General features: G+C 32.0%; 1 protein-coding gene across 5 annotated transcripts in view; it reads right to left on the reverse strand.

Annotated features, from left to right (window-relative positions):
* Col11a1 (collagen type XI alpha 1 chain) overlaps nt 1-17,827 on the reverse strand; it is a 531,458-nt gene that overhangs the window by 113,773 nt on the left and 399,858 nt on the right. For all 5 annotated transcript variants that reach the window (XM_033758347.1, XM_033758344.1, XM_033758345.1 and 2 more), the window contains 9 exons: nt 16,494-16,568; nt 15,333-15,416; nt 13,199-13,255; nt 9,455-9,508; nt 4,255-4,308; nt 4,082-4,135; nt 3,864-3,917; nt 2,519-2,572; nt 2,362-2,406 (listed from right to left, as the gene is read on the reverse strand). In XM_033758347.1, the coding sequence (XP_033614238.1) occupies nt 2,362-2,406; nt 2,519-2,572; nt 3,864-3,917; nt 4,082-4,135; nt 4,255-4,308; nt 9,455-9,508; nt 13,199-13,255; nt 15,333-15,416; nt 16,494-16,568 (531 nt within the window). The remainder of the gene's footprint in view (nt 1-2,361; nt 2,407-2,518; nt 2,573-3,863; nt 3,918-4,081; nt 4,136-4,254; nt 4,309-9,454; nt 9,509-13,198; nt 13,256-15,332; nt 15,417-16,493; nt 16,569-17,827) is intronic.

The following is a 17,827-nucleotide window of genomic DNA, read 5'->3' on the forward strand; positions in this document are numbered from 1 at the left end:
TGAATTTGAATGGCAACACTAATTTTACTATTCAATTAGATAGACTGCACAAACAGAAGATACCTGATTCTCATTTATTTAGAAGATTATTAAGAGAAAGACACAAGCAGCTAGATAACTTTATATGAAGATTGTGGAACCTATTTTGTAGGCATTAGTCCTTAGTCTGAGGAATAGCTGGCAATTTTTTTCCCAATTCTATTGGTTGTCTCTTCACTCTGTTGACGTTTCCTTTGCAGCACAGAAACATTTTAATTTGATGATTTTGGTACTTTTTCTTGTGCAACTGGAGAAAAAAGAAAGTCCTTGCCTTCAATTCCTATATAAGAATTACCCATTTTATCTTCCCACAGGTAAGTGCTATAGTTTCTATATTTAGATTTTTGATCCATTTTGATCTTAGTTTAGCACACAATGAGAAATATGGGTCTAGATTTAATTTTTTTGCACATGGACAGTCAGTTTCCAGGCATTATGTGGTAAAGTGTCTATCTTTTCCCTGGCATTTTTTTTTATTGTTGTTCCTTTTATCAAAGATCAGATAGCTGAATGTTCCTGGACTTGTTTCTACATCCTTTATTTTGTTCCATTGAGTAATGTTTCTGTCAGCTATTTCTTGGGCAGAAGACTAATATCTAACATACATGATGAACTAAAAAATTAGATCTCCCCAATACAGATTCAGTCAAAATATGGATAATTGAAATGAACAGAGACTTTTCAGACCAGCTACAAACAGCCAAATAACACACAAGGAAATGTTCAACATCTCTGGCCAGTAGAGAAACTCAAATTAAAGAACACTGAAATTTCATGCTATCCCAGAAGAATGGAACATGAAGTCAAACAACATAAATGCCAACAAAGCTTTGAGCAAAAAAGGAACCCTTCTACACTGTTGGTAGAAATGTTAACTAATACAGCCTTTATGGAAATAAACATGGATGTTCCTCAAAAAACTCAGCTAGAGATTCCAATTGACCCAGCTACTACTGTTCTAGGTAATTTCCTGAAGTGTTAATGCCATCATAATACAGTGGCACCGACACCCATGTTTATAGCAGCTTAAATAAGAGCTAAATCTTGGAAATAGCCTATATGCCCATCAACAGATGAAGGGATAAAGAAAATGTGAAATTTGTGCACAGTGGAGTACTACTCTGCCATACAGAAGGATGAGTCATTTGTAGAAAAATGGATGCACCTTGAGATCATAATGTTAAGTGAAATACATCAGACACACAGTCTATGTTAAGCGAAATACATCAGACAGTCTATCATATAGTTTCTCTTATATGAGAAATACAAAACATAAAGAGCAAAATAAATGATAATAGGAAACAGGGAGATAGGGAATGGAACCAAGAGACAAAAGGAAGAGAAAAAGAAAGGAGAGGAAGGGAGTGAAAAAAAATGCTTTAAGTACATGTACGAAGTCCCCACAAAGAAAGCAATCATTACGAACTGTAAACACGTACTGATGATTAAAGCGAATGAAAAGAACCACGTTTAACAGAATTTTTTTTAGGGGAAAGAAAGATTCATTGATTGAACTAAGCAGCTTTGCACTGAACTACATCCTCAGCCTGTGTGTGTGTGTGTGTGTGTGTGTGTGTGTGTGTGTGTGTGTGTTTTGAGACAAGGTTTCTCTATCTCTCTAAATTTCCCTGACTAGGCTTGAGTTTTCAGTTGTCCTGCCTCAGTCTCCCAGAGTGCTGAAAATACGAACATGCGCCACCAAGCTTCACTAAAATATTTCTGCCTGTATTACTATTTAAACGATTGATTTTCTTCTCTCTCCCTTTCCACTTCCTTGAATATTTGCTTGACCACAGATCACTTGACAGCCCCAACCTGGAGCAAATGGAGACTGGAATTAGGAGTACTTTTTCTATTCTAGTCTTCTTGTGAGCTTCCTTTGAGGAAACCTACTGAGTTCAATTTACTGATTAATAGTATTTGATAAGAAAATAATAAAATCTTTATATATGGTATATACTGAGTAACTCCTTCTATTGATTCTCCTGACAAGTCATTAATACTTAGGACATAAATAGAATCTGGAGCTCCTGATAACATTCAAGTGAGGGGAAAAAAGCACACAGGGAAAAAATGGGCAAATTTTCGATGGGTAGGATGTTATTTTCCACATCAGTTTCTCTCAAATGTCTTGGATTTTCCTTATAACAAAAGAATAGCCCTATATCCGTTTCTTATTCTCCTAACAGGACAATGACTGCTAAGTTTAGGAAAGACTGCACTGCCTGCCTGGATTTATCACTGCCCTTACATGTGTGACATCAATCACTGCTCATCAAAGTAAGAACGTTCTTATTTGCAAAGAAGGAAAGCACTGCTTACCGCTTCACCTGGAAGACCCCTTGGCCCGATTTCTCCATCTTCTCCCTGTCAATGATGAATACAGGGCAAGGTGATCAGACACATTCCTTTCAATATGATCTTGTGCTCCTATGATTTGATTCTATATACATGTTAAAGAAAGGAACTGTTAATATACCCTCATTCCATCATCGCCGGGAGAACCAGGAAGACCTTGGGGGCCTCTTTCACCCTAACAGATAAAAAATAACATAATTAGTACATGAAATAAGGAATATATTCAGAAGACTTTCAGGAAAGTAGCTTAACCAAATACAAATGGACATTTTACAAGGACAACTTGGGTTTTGTCTTCAATCACTTCAGAGATAAATCATAGTTTTTCACCTTTATCTACCTTTCCATGTCTACTATATGACATAAATTAGTGAATTTACAAATATTTGAATTAACTTTTTCAGATTTATTAAAATGCACCAATACTGAAATATTGCATAACATTTCTATTATTCTTTAATAAAAAGTAATTTTCAGACATTTAATTATTATAAGATGGAGTTAAAAGTTATTTTTATATCATCTCAAGCATGGATACACTTTGGTGCTGTTAGCTAAATATTTTCTACCTATAAATATTTTGTTGTTTTTAAATCAGAACTTTAGTATGAAGAATACTAAATGAATTTTGCTTTTCTTATTTAAAAAGCACAATTACATATTTGTCACTACCTATTAGACACATACTAGATATTTTGCTAGACATCAGGAAGGTTCTCATCTCTTTTTCTTTCTTTTCTACAGGCCCAATTTGCCTAAAGATTGTATTATCTTTATTCTCTATTTTCTTCATTCTGGTGAAGAATGGTGGATATAGCCAAAGCTTATCTTTACTTATTTTTAGTTTTTGAGAAACTGCCTGTTCATTTAGTTTCCCCATTACAATTCCAATCGCCATCTTATTTTGTATGGTGTATTTTTCCAGCATTAGGAAATTATGAACTCTTGCTTGGAGTGAAAGCTAATCTCATAAAGAAATATTATATTGCCAGTAAATTGTTATGTTAATGAACAATAGCCTATAGATGTCCTCTTGTGATTATATTTCCACAAACAAAATGAAAGCAGAAAATTGAGGCAATTATTAAAAATTGGAAAATGCAATCTCCACATCTCCATTAATGTGACCTTTTCATACACATGAATATAAAGAAGCTGCCTCCTTTGTGGTTGCATATGTAGCATCTGAAAGTCTAAGAACAATTGATGTTACATAATATTAGTTGTGTTTCTTCAGATATCTACTATGGGAAATAAATTAATGAGGTAAAAGGTATAGATTTGAATAGGCCTCCTATTTTTCGGATATCTTGTTCATCGTTAAGATTATGAATAATCAATAGTGAGCATATGAAAAAAGCATATTAATTTACAAATACTGGGATTAACTTTTTCAGTTGTCTTAAAGTGCACCAATACGGAAATAACATTTCTAATATCCTTTAATTAAAAATAGATTAACTTACCCTGTGACCTTTTTCACCCGGCAGACCAGGAAGTCCATCAAACCCTCGATCTCCCTATAAAGTCGTAATCATTATATTCATCACATTTCTAGTCAGCTCTGCACTGTAATTTGAATGTCAATATCATTTCATACCCCCAAATTTTATTTTAAAATTCAAACTTTTCCAGGGTGAAATGACATACGAGAGCTAAATATACAAATATCTGAGCTCTTGACCTTTGATCCAGGTTCTCCGGGCATTCCTCTTCCTCCATCTGCACCTGGACGACCCTGACAAGGCCAAGAACAGAATTAAGCTAAAGGGCTGTCTACCAATGGAAGGCAGAAGAAAGCAAACTAACTGATCATTGTAGATGGACCTCAAGACGCGCAATAAGAATCAGCCATACCCTTTTTCCAGGTTTTCCTGTTGGACCAGGGGGACCTTGGACACCTCGAGGACCCTATATCAAAACATCACAATAGTATCATATTGTAGAATTTTTGGTCATAAATTCAATAACATTCATAAAATGCCTTTAGAAACTGTTACTCTCTTAGCTTTAGTTGCTAATTTAAACACAATGAATTTATTTCCATGTAAAATTACAGATTAGAGCAGAAGACAAGAGAATCAATTTTTAATGTTTTCTTACATTAAAAAAGTCATTATTATTTATTAAATACACAGGTAGACATGCAGTGTAACTTAAAAGAAATATAATAGAATAATTTAAACTTCAACAATGCTCTTAACTACTTGTTTTATTCTCAAAATGATAGGTTTTACTTTTCCACTGACTGAACATATTCTTAACCATCTGTCACATTTTTCTTCCCTTTTCAAGCCCTTTTCCTTCATCTTTGCTTCACTTTTTAGATATTCCATCCTAGATATCTGGGATTTTTACTGCCTTTTTTCATAGTTGAATCTCCTATTAGATTGTAAATTGCTGAAATTTCCAACCAAATCTGTTTCAGCTACTCTTGCAACTAACCGTAGTGTCAGGTATATAACGGTACTTCATCACCGTTTTTACTGATACTAGACCAATCCAGATTAAACATTAAAAAGGCCCAATACATTCATTGTAGTTAGTAGCAGTACAATGTAATGTTTTGTCTATATCTACATATATCTATATGCATGTATCTTGTGTGGAGAGTGATATATAGGTTTGAAAGCCAAATTACTACAAAGTTAGTAATTGATGACATGTAGTTTCAGCACAACTATAACATAGAGCTTTATTATCTATTCTTTTTTAGCATTAATTTAAATGATGTGTGTATCTTGGATGTGGTAAAAAATGAGGTCCACATTTGAAATTACAAATAATTTTTATGATCACTATATTATATTCATATATAATATAAAGTTAAGATTATCTAGCAGCTAGACGTAAAGAATATAGTTTTTAAAAATATGTTGCAGTGGAAGTACTCTAACCTGAACACAGATGGAAGGCCAAGTGCAATAATAACATGAAAAATATTGTGCATTTTGAGGAAAATGATCTCTCTTTTGATAGCACGTCTCTGTCTCTGGCCTTAGGCAATCAAAGGAAACTGCAAAATCTACAAACACTGCTATAGTGTGCTTTCAAATTCATAGCTTTGTGAAGATAAGAGTTTGATTTAAAAAGTTTACAAACTACAGTAGAATAAACTCCTAGAAGTGCAGGTAGTGTGTTTTAACATTTTCACACAGTTCTCAGTTAAGCTACAGATATTTTCCATCTTTTCATGGCAATGTTAACAAATGTGAATAGGAAGGCTGTCATTTTCTGAGTCAACCAAATATCTTATATCAGTTTGGTTTGGATTTTTTTCTCATTTTGAAATAAATTATGTTGCATCCACACAATGCAATACTGATAATCTCAGAGGCATTAGGATATGCCAAAAAGCTCCTCTTGTAAAGTTATAAAATATGTAATTTGCATAGAATTCTTAAAAATAAAAAGTTGATGAATGTATCAGAGGTCACCAGGTGTTAGGGATCAAAAGAAGGTTCTACTGTAAGGGAGTGACACCAAGAAAGTGCTTGCAGTTATGGAATATTATCTAATTCAGTGTTTTTAGTATTTATTATTGGTCGTTACAAAGAATATACATATAATTTAATTTTTCCTGAGAATGTTTTTAAGATAAAACTGAAAAGAAGGGGAAAATTTAGTGGATGACTATTTGAGAGACCCTCCAGCCCAATGTGCTAAGGAAGTATTTTCATCTATAAATGATTGCATTTTTAAAAATCACTTTTGTTTTGGTTTTCAAGAAAACATGTGTAGAATGTAGTGGTTCTACTGTCACTAAAAACACTTTTATTTTAGTACCCTATCAATCTAACATTTAAAAATATTCATTTTGTATGTTCACAATTTCTCTCGATTTCCTCATCTTTATGATGGTTTTGAAGTTATTTTCTTTTAAATGTGTTAAACAGACTCGATGACACATATGCCAAATTTGCTCTCTACAAAAACACAGGTGTGAGGCAAAACCACTCTGAGCACAACTACAGTTTCTTTGCTCTGTGGAACCTCTACTCAATTTATCATTCTAAAGCTCTGTTATTTTCAAGCCTCTTTCCAGCCACAATTTAAATACTGTAAAATTAACAAAGTTACTGACAATCAACTAGTCACTCTGGAGTTTTCCTTTAAAGAGGTGATGTAATATTAGTCTTTGGCATGTGGAAAACCAGTTTTTCCAGCATTATTTATTAAAGAGGCTATTTTTCTTCCAGTAAAGACGTTTTGTCCCTTTGTCAAAGATAAGGTGGCTGAGTGTCTTTGAAGTTGTTCCTGTGTCTTCTAATCTGTTCCATTGATCCTTGTGTCCTTTTTATTTATTCATTTATTTTTGCAAGTTCTATGCTGTTTTAATCACAATCACTTTATTGTATAATTTCAAGTCAGGGATTATCATGTACCCTGCCTTGCTGTTGTTGCCCAGAATTCCCCTTGCTATTCTAGGTCTATTCTGGTTCCAGATGAATTTTAGGATTGATTTCCCCTAATTCTGTGAGGTAAGCTGATGGTGTTTTGATAATGATTGAATTAAATCTGTATGACATCTGCATCTCTCAAATGACCAGTGATGTGGAACATTTTTTCATATATTTACTTGCTGCTTTTACTTCTTTGTCTGAGAAATGTCTGTTCATTTCAGATGCCCATTTTTGAATTTGGTCTTTATATTTGGGGGTGCTGATTGTTTTAAGTTCTTTATATATTCTAGATAATAGTCCTTTGTCTGAGGAGCAGCTGGTAAAATTTTTTTCCTGCATTGTAGGTTGTTTCTTAGTTCTGTTGATGGTTTCTTTTGCAGTGCAGAAGCTTTTTAATAAGATGAGATTCCAGTTGTTTATTCTTTCTGGTAGTTCCCGTCCTAGTGAGGATTTGTTCATTAAGTCTTCTCCTATGCTGATGTCTTCAAGACTTCTGCCTAACTTACCTTCCAGTAAATTTAGTGTTTATGTTTTAATATTTAGATTTTTAATCCACTTGGATATTAATTTAGTGCAAATATAAGGGTCTAGTTTTAATCTTTGGCAGGTTGAGATCCAGTTTTTCCAAAACCATTTATTAAAGAGGCTATCTTTCCTCCAGTGGGGATGGTCAGCTCCTTTCTCAAAGATGACGTAGCTGAGTACATCTGGAGGTGTTTTTGTCTGAGAGATGCAGATGAACACAACACTGAGATTCCACCTCACCCCACAAAGAATGGCTGCTTTCAGGAAATCAAACAATAACAAATGTTGTCAGGGTTGTGGAGAGAAAGGAGCCCTTCTTCGTTGTTGGTGGGAATGCAGACTGGTGCAACCACTGTGGAAATCAATGTGGAGATACCTCAAAGAGCTGGGACTACAGGTTCCATTTTAGCCAGCCATCCCTCTTCTGGGTCTCTTTCCAAAAGAATTAAAAGAATCATACCACGGAGATATGTGTGCGCCTATGTTTATAGTGGCACAATTTGTAATAGCTAAAACTTGGAAGCAGCCCATTTGCCCATCAGTTGGGAACTGGATAAAGAAGATGTGGTTTTCTATATAATGGAATACTACTCAGCCATAAAGAGTGAGAAATTGGAATCATTTATAGGAAAGTGGATACATATTGAGAGTAGAAATAAGTAAGTCACACATGTGTAAACACCAAATAGTTTCTATGGTGAGAAAAAACTATAATAGTACATAAGATCCTAATGATATAATTGACATTGTGAAATGGAAAGAAAAGGGCTAAAGGTGTAGGGAAAGTGGGAAGGGTAGGGGAAAGGTAATAAGGGAAAAGAAAAAAATATGAGAAAATGAAAAAATGGAAATGAAGTATTTGTAAACGGGGAAGTGAGGGCAGGGACAAGGGAAAAAACTGAGAACCAAGACCTGTCATGTAAAGGTGCGAGATCTCAGTAACGAATGTAACTGTACTGTATACCTAAAATGTACCAATAAACTCAATGAGGAAAAAATAAATAAATAAAAAATAAAAATAGCTTTAAAAAATCTGCGTAACAATTTTGGAAGTATGGCCATTTCCACTATACTGGCTCTTCCTACGCAAAGGCAAGGGATATCTTTCCATTTTGTGACATCCTCTTAGATCTCCTTTTTCAGAGTACTATACTTTTCGATGTTAAAAATCTTTTACTTCCTTTGTTAGACTGATTCATAAATATTTCATTGTTCAATATTATTATGAAAGATGTGGTTTCCCTAAATTTCTCTCTCAATGAATTTTTTATTTGTGTACAGAAATGCTATTGATTTTTGAGTGTTGATCTTGTATCCAGCTATTCTGCTGAATTTGGTTATTAAATCTGGAAGTCTTTTGCTGGTGTTTTTGGAATCTTTGATTAACAATATCGTGCCATCCACAGATGATGATAATTAAACTTCTTCCTTTCCTATCTTTATTCCTTTCATTCCTTTCTCTTGTCTAATTGCTCTGGCCAATGTTTGTAGAACTATATTGAAAAGGAGTGGTGATAGTGGACAACCTTGTCCTGTTCCTGACTTAAGCGTGAAGGATTTCAGTTTCTGCCCATTTAGCATGATATTGGCAGTTGGTTTATCATAGATGGCTTTCATGAGATTGAGAAAAAGAGCATCTATTTCAATTTTATTTAGAGTTTTTGTCATAAATGGGTGTTGGACTTTGTCAAATGCTTTATCTGTGTCTATTGAGATGATCATGTGAATTTGTTGATACGGTGTATTACATTTTTTGATTTGCATATGTTGAACCATTCCTGAATCATTGGGATGAATCCTACTTGGTCCTGGTGTATAATCTTCTTGATTATTTGCTGTATTCTGTTTGCCAGTATCTTACCGAGGATTTTTACATTTATATTCATTAGGGAGATTGGCCTGTACTTCTCTTTTTTGATTGGATTCTTCTCTAGGTTTAGTATTAGGGTAATACTTGCTTCCAGAAATAGCACTGGGAGACAATTAATTAAACATTTTAAAATTAAAAGAAGAGGTGATATAAGCTTTATATTACATACTGGAAATAGTAGACACTTAAATTTTCCTAACAGATAAAATAAGGGTCATAATAAAATAAGTGAAAACAGCATTTTTTTTTTTTTTTTTACCTGAGGACCAGGATCACCACTCTCACCTTTGGCCCCAGATGAACCAGGACCTCCCTGTACAGAAAAATTGAAGGCCTAATCAGTCACTTAATTTAGAAATTCCCAAAGCACTTTTATCATATTTTCACTTGAAATAAACATTAGAACCCCAGATGAACCAGGACCTCCCTGTACAGAAAAATTGAAGGCCTAATCAGTCACTTAATTTAGAAATTCCCAAAGCACTTTTATCATATTTTCACTTGAAATAAACATTAGAACATGCTTCATCAAATTAGTACGATTCCATTAATTAATAAAGTAGGCATTTCACGTCATTTCCTAAAAGTGCACCTCTTCTCAACATAATGACTACATTTCAGCATATGAACTGCATTTAAGGGTTTATATGTCACTAATATCTACCCAGAAACCAACCTCATGAATCACATTAAAATTTCTTTAATATGAGCACTATCAGAACACTTATGCTGACGCAAAGGTGTATCACTACATTCTGCTATGTACTAGAGTGACACAATTTCACAGTCCTGTGACAAAACACTTTCAATGTCATGAATACATTGATTCCATTTACACAAAACGGGTTTGGTAAAATATCACCGCTTTTATAGCCTGGTATTTTCGGATGCTGAACTCAAGAGTTATAAATAGCAATGATAGATGTTATTTTTATCATAACTGTCCTGAAATAATGTCAAAATATTTTTGCACATTGTTTTCCTCATGCGAAGAACTCACGGTAACAAAATTTTTTTACAGATGTTTGCCTAATTCAAAAAGTTCAACAAAAACCTCATGTTAAATAGGAAAATATATTAAATTACCTCATAAAGGAGTTGTGTTAAAAATTCATACTGGGCCACACATCATCCCTAAATGCTTTAGCACATTAAAAATAAATATGGTGATTATAGTTAAATATTGTTCATACTGAACAGGTATACTCTGTGTGTTTAAGATGTTGTGATTAACTTAAATCAACATACATGCTATTAAATTGAGTGTCGCATAAAAGTACAGTGATTAAAATTATACTAAATCAGAAAATGCTAGCTCTCCAGAGCCTCCTAGTGGTTCCAAACCAAAACAACTACTGACCTGACTCAGGAAATGGAAGATCAAGAAGTATAAATTTTCTAATCTTAATAATTAAATTAATGATGATTTTCAAGCTTCAGGCTAAGAATACTTGCAAGTTAATTTTTGCAAAATAGAATTTTACAAAATAAATCAAACTATCAATTACTATATTGAATACAATAATAGAAAGCAATTAATTTTTGACTGCATTATATCCTTTGTATATAAGCACTAGGTAGTTAATAGGTTGTATTTAATTTGCCAAAACAGTTATTCTAAAAATTGTCATAAGTGACAGTGAAAGAATAGGGAGATACATTTTCAATATTTTCTGTGTATTTTATAGTATAGATATCCATTTTTGCATGAAAAATAGGATAACATTTCTATATATCAGTTTTTCATTGAAAAACTGTCCACATTTATGTTAAAATCTTATGTACATTGTTTTCTAAGCTCTAACACATGAACTATTTTTGTAGACTACAGAATTACTAGATATTTCCATGATTAATAAAAATATTTTTGAAGAAAGCATAATAGAAATTGGCTATAAAACTAAACTGGGATACTCCCTGAAAACATAATTTAGCAATTCTAATTCTAAAATTTCAGCATTAGTGTCCCAAGTTCAGGTGTCTTAGAATTTTTATTTTTATTAAAATATCCAGGTAATTTGGTTGCACCAGTTTGGAAAACACTAACATATTTTCCTCAAGTATGTAAATTTGAGTCACTGACAAATTAACTTTTATTTCTTCCCTTTTTACATTACGTAAAATCTTCCATGATTCTTTTTGTATTTTTGAAAAGCAGAAGCATAAAAATTTTCAAGATAAATTTGATAATTGTTCACAAATGGGTATAACTTGAATTCCCTTAAACATGTTATTAGGACATATATTACACACGGGTTCCTATGGCAGTAAGTGTAACACTTCAAAATCCATAAAGTAGGGCCTGGGATTTAGCTCAGCTGTTCGGTGGCCTGCCTTGCAAGCGCCAAGGATCCGAGTTCAATCCCTGGTAACAACAACAACAACAACAACAACAACAACAAAACATAAAGTATTACAATCTTAAGATTGAATTGAGGGGAATATAAATTTATGGAAAGCCACCTAACTTGCATAAAACATGAGGAAAACTGTGTCATCTTCATGGGATCAATAAGTTAATTAGAAGGCTATTTGATTTAAATTTCAATTAAAAAATTTGGTAATACATGTCAACTGAGAACACAGATAAGATTTTTATCTTTTAGACTAATATGTTCTATAAAGTTTTACTTCAAGAAAGCATATTGAAGGCTAGGGATACAGCTCAGTGGCACTGTGCCTGCCTGGCAGGAGAAAGGTCCGGAGTTCAATTCCCAGTAGAAGGGGGGTGGGGGTGGGTGCATAATGGAAGCATATGAGATTATATTAAAGCATAGAAATATTTTCATAATGAAAACAAAGTCATAAAGTAGACTTGTTTCTCATAAATTCTAAAATCAGTGATAAAACTGGTTCTTTTTTTAAAGAACTTGATCTGAAAAGTATTATTGTGTTGTTTGTGAAATGCTTCATTGCTTAACCTTAGTACATTTCAAAATAACTGAAAATATTTTAGAAAAAAAATTGAAATATCTTAGCTTGTTAGCATACTTGTAAGTTAAAAGAAACCACACTGTTATTTTCTAAGAGTCCAAAAGAATGAAAATAATTTCTCTATTATCTAAAGTAACTCCAGGAATTTTGAGGCAACCATCAGTTTAAACCAATTATCTTGCTTGCCACTGAGATTTTTAAATGAAACATTTATACAAGACTTTGAAAAATTACTTAATATGCAATTAAATCTCAAAATTAGAAAATTAATCTCAAAATTAAAATTAAATCTCAAAAATGTAATGAAAATTGCATGCTATTAACTGAATCTAAGCCAAATAAATCATGTAGTTTGAGAAATTAATAGTTGTATATGTGAGTGAATTATATTTTTATTTTATATACTTCACATAATGAACTTCAAATGAGACCTTTTTATCAAAATAGGTTTAAAAATTGAATTTAAAGTAATTTTTTGTTTTTGGTGTTTTGAGACAGGGTCTCACTATGTAGTTGAGACTGACCTGGAACTCACTATGTAGCCCAGGCTGGTCTCAAACTCACAGTGATCCTCCTGCCTCAGCTTCCCAAATTCTGGGATTACGGGTGTGTGTCACCACACCTGTCTTAAAGTGATTTTTTTTCTCATTGAGTTTATTGGTACATTTTAGGTAAACAGTACAGTTACATTAATCATTGGGATCTTGTACCTTTACATGACGGGTCTTGGTTCGTATTTTTTACCCTTATCCCTGCCCACACTTCACTTCCTCCTCCCTTCCCTATTTACAAATGCTTTATTTCCATTTTTTCAATTTCTCATGTTTTTTTTCCTTTTCCCTTTTTACCTTTCCCCTACCCTTCCCATTAATTGAAGCAATGTCAAGAATGAAGAGTTAGTACTGTCTACCTAGAATGTACCAATAAATTAAATTTTAAAAAAGAATGAAGAGTTATAGGTACCATATTTTCATTGACTTCAGATAGCAATAGTACCTGGCAAAAGATGGAGGGAACTACTAGTAAGAACATTTTAACATATATCATCTTTCTGGGTAAAACAACCTACCACAGGACCTGGTCTTCCAGTCAGACCCATTGGGCCAGGTGGGCCTCTCAGAGCAATCTAGAAAATAAGAAAGATATCAAATTCAGGAAAGTTCTCCTGGAATAGCATTTTGAAATACAGTGGTCATCTGCACAGCTCGCTTCTACAGCACATGATTAACACAACTGTAACAGCGACATACTAGAAACAGTGCCAGGTTCCTGAGGAAAAGCAAGTGGCTAGGTTGACAAAATACCTAAGTAATTACAGGACACTTTTTAAACTTTAAAACATGAAGAATCTATACCATATATTGTTAGGATTCAATCATTAATTAAAGGTAAAATAGAATCAGAACAAATCTAATATCTGATAATTTTCTTTTCTGATATGTACTTCAGAATAGTGTATATCATTTTCCTTTTAAATGTTCAGACACAATTTTCATTGAAAATATTCTTAAAAGTGAGCAGTTTGAGAAACTTTAAAAATTCATAACAGTACTTTAGGAAAAAATACAAAAATGAGAGTCTCGCTGCACAAAGCATGAATTGGACAGAAAGCATTATGATAATATACTTTTTCATTAAATCTCAAATTTAATACTTCATAATAATGACTGCATAATCAGGACCATTGGACTGATTTCGTGCAGTTTTGTTACACTGAATATTAGACGGATGTAATTAGCATACTCAAAAAGCTGCAATTATGTTGACTACAACACTTAAAAATCTGATAGATGCTATATCAGCATGGTGAGATATTTTTAAAAATTAGTGAATCTAAAAGATTAATATTTAAGTTTATCCCAGCATATCAAAATAATACTATGATGGAAATAAATGCAAGATCATGTTGGAATAGTGCATGGGATGAAATAATAGGATCTCAAAAATTCCACTTCTAACTCACCATGAGATTTTTGACGATATACCTCTTAATCCTTGAGATTAAAAATATGAAAAAGTCAAATCATAATGCTTGCCACCAATTTTTCAAACACATTAAAAGGACTAATGAGGAACATATGGGCCTCAAAATATTTAAATTCAAATAATTACCTTTCATTTTTTCAGAATGATAGAACTTATAAGCTAAACCACAGGAATCACAAATTATTAAATATTTTTGAATTTATATTATACATGGTCTAATAACCAAATATTTAAACTTACATTATCTTTAAATATGATGTAGTCATTAATGATATTTTTTTCAAATTAATTGATTTAGGAAATATATAAATATTGAAAGTAAACTACAGTTTTTAGTTATGTTTTCAGGTATTTTGCACATTACATATTTATGATCATAAATAAAAATTATGAAAGAAGGGATTTATATTAATTGGTAAGTGGGTAACTACATCCATACCAAACATAAAACATTGTTTTGGGTTTTTTTTTTGTACGGGGTATTGACTCAGTACCTTGTGCTTGCCAAGCAAGTGAAGAACCACTATGTTGTTCCTTTCTTTAAAAAATACTATGAAAAAAATCATGCTTTCTGATTCCTTCCTGGTTCTTTTTTTATTGTTCCATGTATATTTTAATTGCAACGAAGACTGATAAGAATATAAATGAGATTATTTTGTCAATCTAAAAATTTTTGATGTTTTAAATTTATAACAGGTTTTAAACTGAAGGTGAAGCATAACTGAATGCTTTTGTAAAACTACTTTCGATGATAAAGATTAATTGAAAATACAGACTGGGAGGTCCTTTTTATACATAATAAAGTTCAAGAATCTTAACTTGCTAGTTTATTTATGACATTTTAAATAATAAAGGTGGTTAAGGTGAACATATTTCTTTCAAAATTTATAATTATATTCATCAGTCAATGACTTACAACTTTCACAGAAAAAGGATGTGCAAGATAAGGACTAGAGACACAAGTTCACTGGCACTCATTAGAAAAAATTACAAATTTGTGGTGCTATAAGAGGGAAACAGTCCAAATTATATAGAGAATTTCTACAGGGATCAGTTACTTAATATTCACTTAAGTATCAATACTGTAAAACTAAATATAATTTTAGCATTTGTTCCATGTATATTGCACATACAATTCACACACACTCACACTCACACACACACACACACACACACACACACAATCAGATTCAGGAATGCATGTTTTGCTCTCTTACCCGAGCCTGCTGCAGTATGGCCTGAGCCTGTGCTTCCTGAGCAGAGATCGGTGGTCCTTTAGAACCATCCCCACCATAACGAAACTGGGAAGAGATCACATAAAGAAGCTCAAAACTCTCCTTTGTCAAATAAGTTTTGTTAGGTGCCTTAATTACTAGATAAATAGCGCTTTCTTAAAATGATGGCATTTCACAGAAGTCAAAAGTGACTCCTAGATTTTTTCTTAATTATCTTTCAACCTCTCACTGTTTGTAAGGGGATTATAAAACACTTTCCAACTTACAGTCTGTTTTCACTGGAATAAATTTTTAGACAAATCTTTTCTTCATTGAGTTTATTGGTACTTTTAAAGTGTACAGTATAGTTATATTTATCATGGGGATCTGTACATTTACATGACAGATCTTGGTTTCATTTTTTTTCCCCATAACCCTAACCATCCTTCACCCTGGACAAATCTCTTTTTATCTGCATATGTGTTACTCACTCCATTTCTTCATTTGTAAAAATTCCAAATGTATGTACTAATTTCAGTGATGGTCACAGACTTATCTCTATTTTGTGGACCAAAATTTTTGAGGTCCCCATAAACACAGAGGAAATTTCCAAAAGATATATTTATTTTGATTGAACATTCTTGAATATTCTTCAAAAAATCAATCTAACTCATTATTCTACCACACAATTCTAAAGTTTAACTCAAAATACCATGATTCAATGTTTCAATCTAAAAAATTTTTGAAATTTTATCACATTTAAACTGTAAACTAATTTTTTGTTTGTCATTACTCTAATTTTGAGAAATGAATAATGACACATTAGATACCTCTTTAAAAAGTTTCATAAAAGTCTTTATGTTAGCCAATAGTATATAATATTATGTCAAATACAATATGAAATGTATCTTAATGATACAACCAAGGAAAAAACACATAATTAATAATATTAATAAAGGCTTCATTGGCAAAAGTGTAATCCAACAATGAAAATCTTTGTGTTAATTTTTTACCAGATTTTGTTCAGTAAATTTTCCTTAATTTCCAAAGGCTGCATGATTTCATGTGTCTCTACTCATAGAATGGTGCTCTGTAAAAGGTGTTTTTCAGAAACATGACAAAAAAATATGAAATCATCTTAACCTTAAAAAAAAAAAAACATACCGGTAACATTAACATGGTACCAGGAGGACCAGGAAGACCATCAGCCCCTGGTAAACCAGGACGTCCTGGAGGGCCCTAGGAAAATAAATGAAATAATCAAAATCAATAAATAATAAAATTTATTGGAAATAGGATAACTTAGAGTAACATAAATCTATAAAACTAAGTTGCTATTTTACTCTCCGAATTGGTTAATCTCATTTTGCTAAGTATACATGGAAAGTATACCTAAATATACCTAGAAAGAGCTGCATTTCTGTGCATTAGTTTTGGAGGATCTAAATAATGTTTGGTTATTAATGTACAATCCAATTAAGATGTGAATTCTACTCAGTTTAATAACAGCCATGAATTGCATATGATGAACATTTCCTGGGTGTTCAGGGATGAATCTGTGTGAGGAATACAAATGATTAGAGTTTGCTTTATACAAGATAAAACAGAATTTGAATGAATGGTAGGAGATCTGTTTAAAATTAAATTAATGAATTTAAGATTTATTTGTGTATTCTCTATTAGATACTTAAAGGATTTAATTAATTTATTACATAAATTTTATTTTAAATCTATGTCTGAGGTTCTTTAAATATCATCAAAATAGATACTCTATTAACCTGTATAATTACTAATTTCAACATGTTAAGTTGACAGGTTAAATTTATTCATAAACACTAATTTAGCTTGAATTCTAATTGATATAAAATCAAACACACCTATAGGTGGGCACATTTATAACTTTAAGAACCAATAAGTATATTACTAATTGTCCAGGATGAACATATTCACTATGTATCATAAACATATGTTAACTTTTAAAAGACAGTGAAAAAATATAAAAGTTTTACATATGACTATGAATTCTGCTAAGAGAAGATATGCAGGTGATTATAAAAAATATTAAATATATGTGCATCTATGTACAAGAAAGTGACCCTCAGATGCAAGGTATATGCCAAAAACTTTCAATAAAAGCAGACATTTCTATCCAGCTAAGTCAAATTTAGCAGAGAAACTAATAAATAATAAAATTAATCAGTAACTGTATGTAAGGGATAGAAATCAAATAATTTACCTAATTATAAAAATATGCATCAGCAATTTCCAAATGTTAATTTCTTTTAAAAATTTAACTCTCAGTAGAGTTTATACTGAATGTAGAACTCCAAGATTATACTTTATATAAAATTATATTATTTCAATGGGTTCTCTACAAACTTTAAAAAACTTCCAAAGTTTAAATAAGAGCTTCTTTGAATAAATCATTATTCTAAATTTTCACACTATTATAAGAATAATTTTAATAAAATCATTTCTTTTTTTTTTTTTTTTTTTTT

Source organism: Fukomys damarensis, unplaced genomic scaffold, assembly GCF_012274545.1.
Source record: "Fukomys damarensis isolate Sample0158 unplaced genomic scaffold, DMR_v1.0_HiC HiC_scaffold_33, whole genome shotgun sequence".
Taxonomy (NCBI): domain Eukaryota; kingdom Metazoa; phylum Chordata; class Mammalia; order Rodentia; family Bathyergidae; genus Fukomys; species Fukomys damarensis.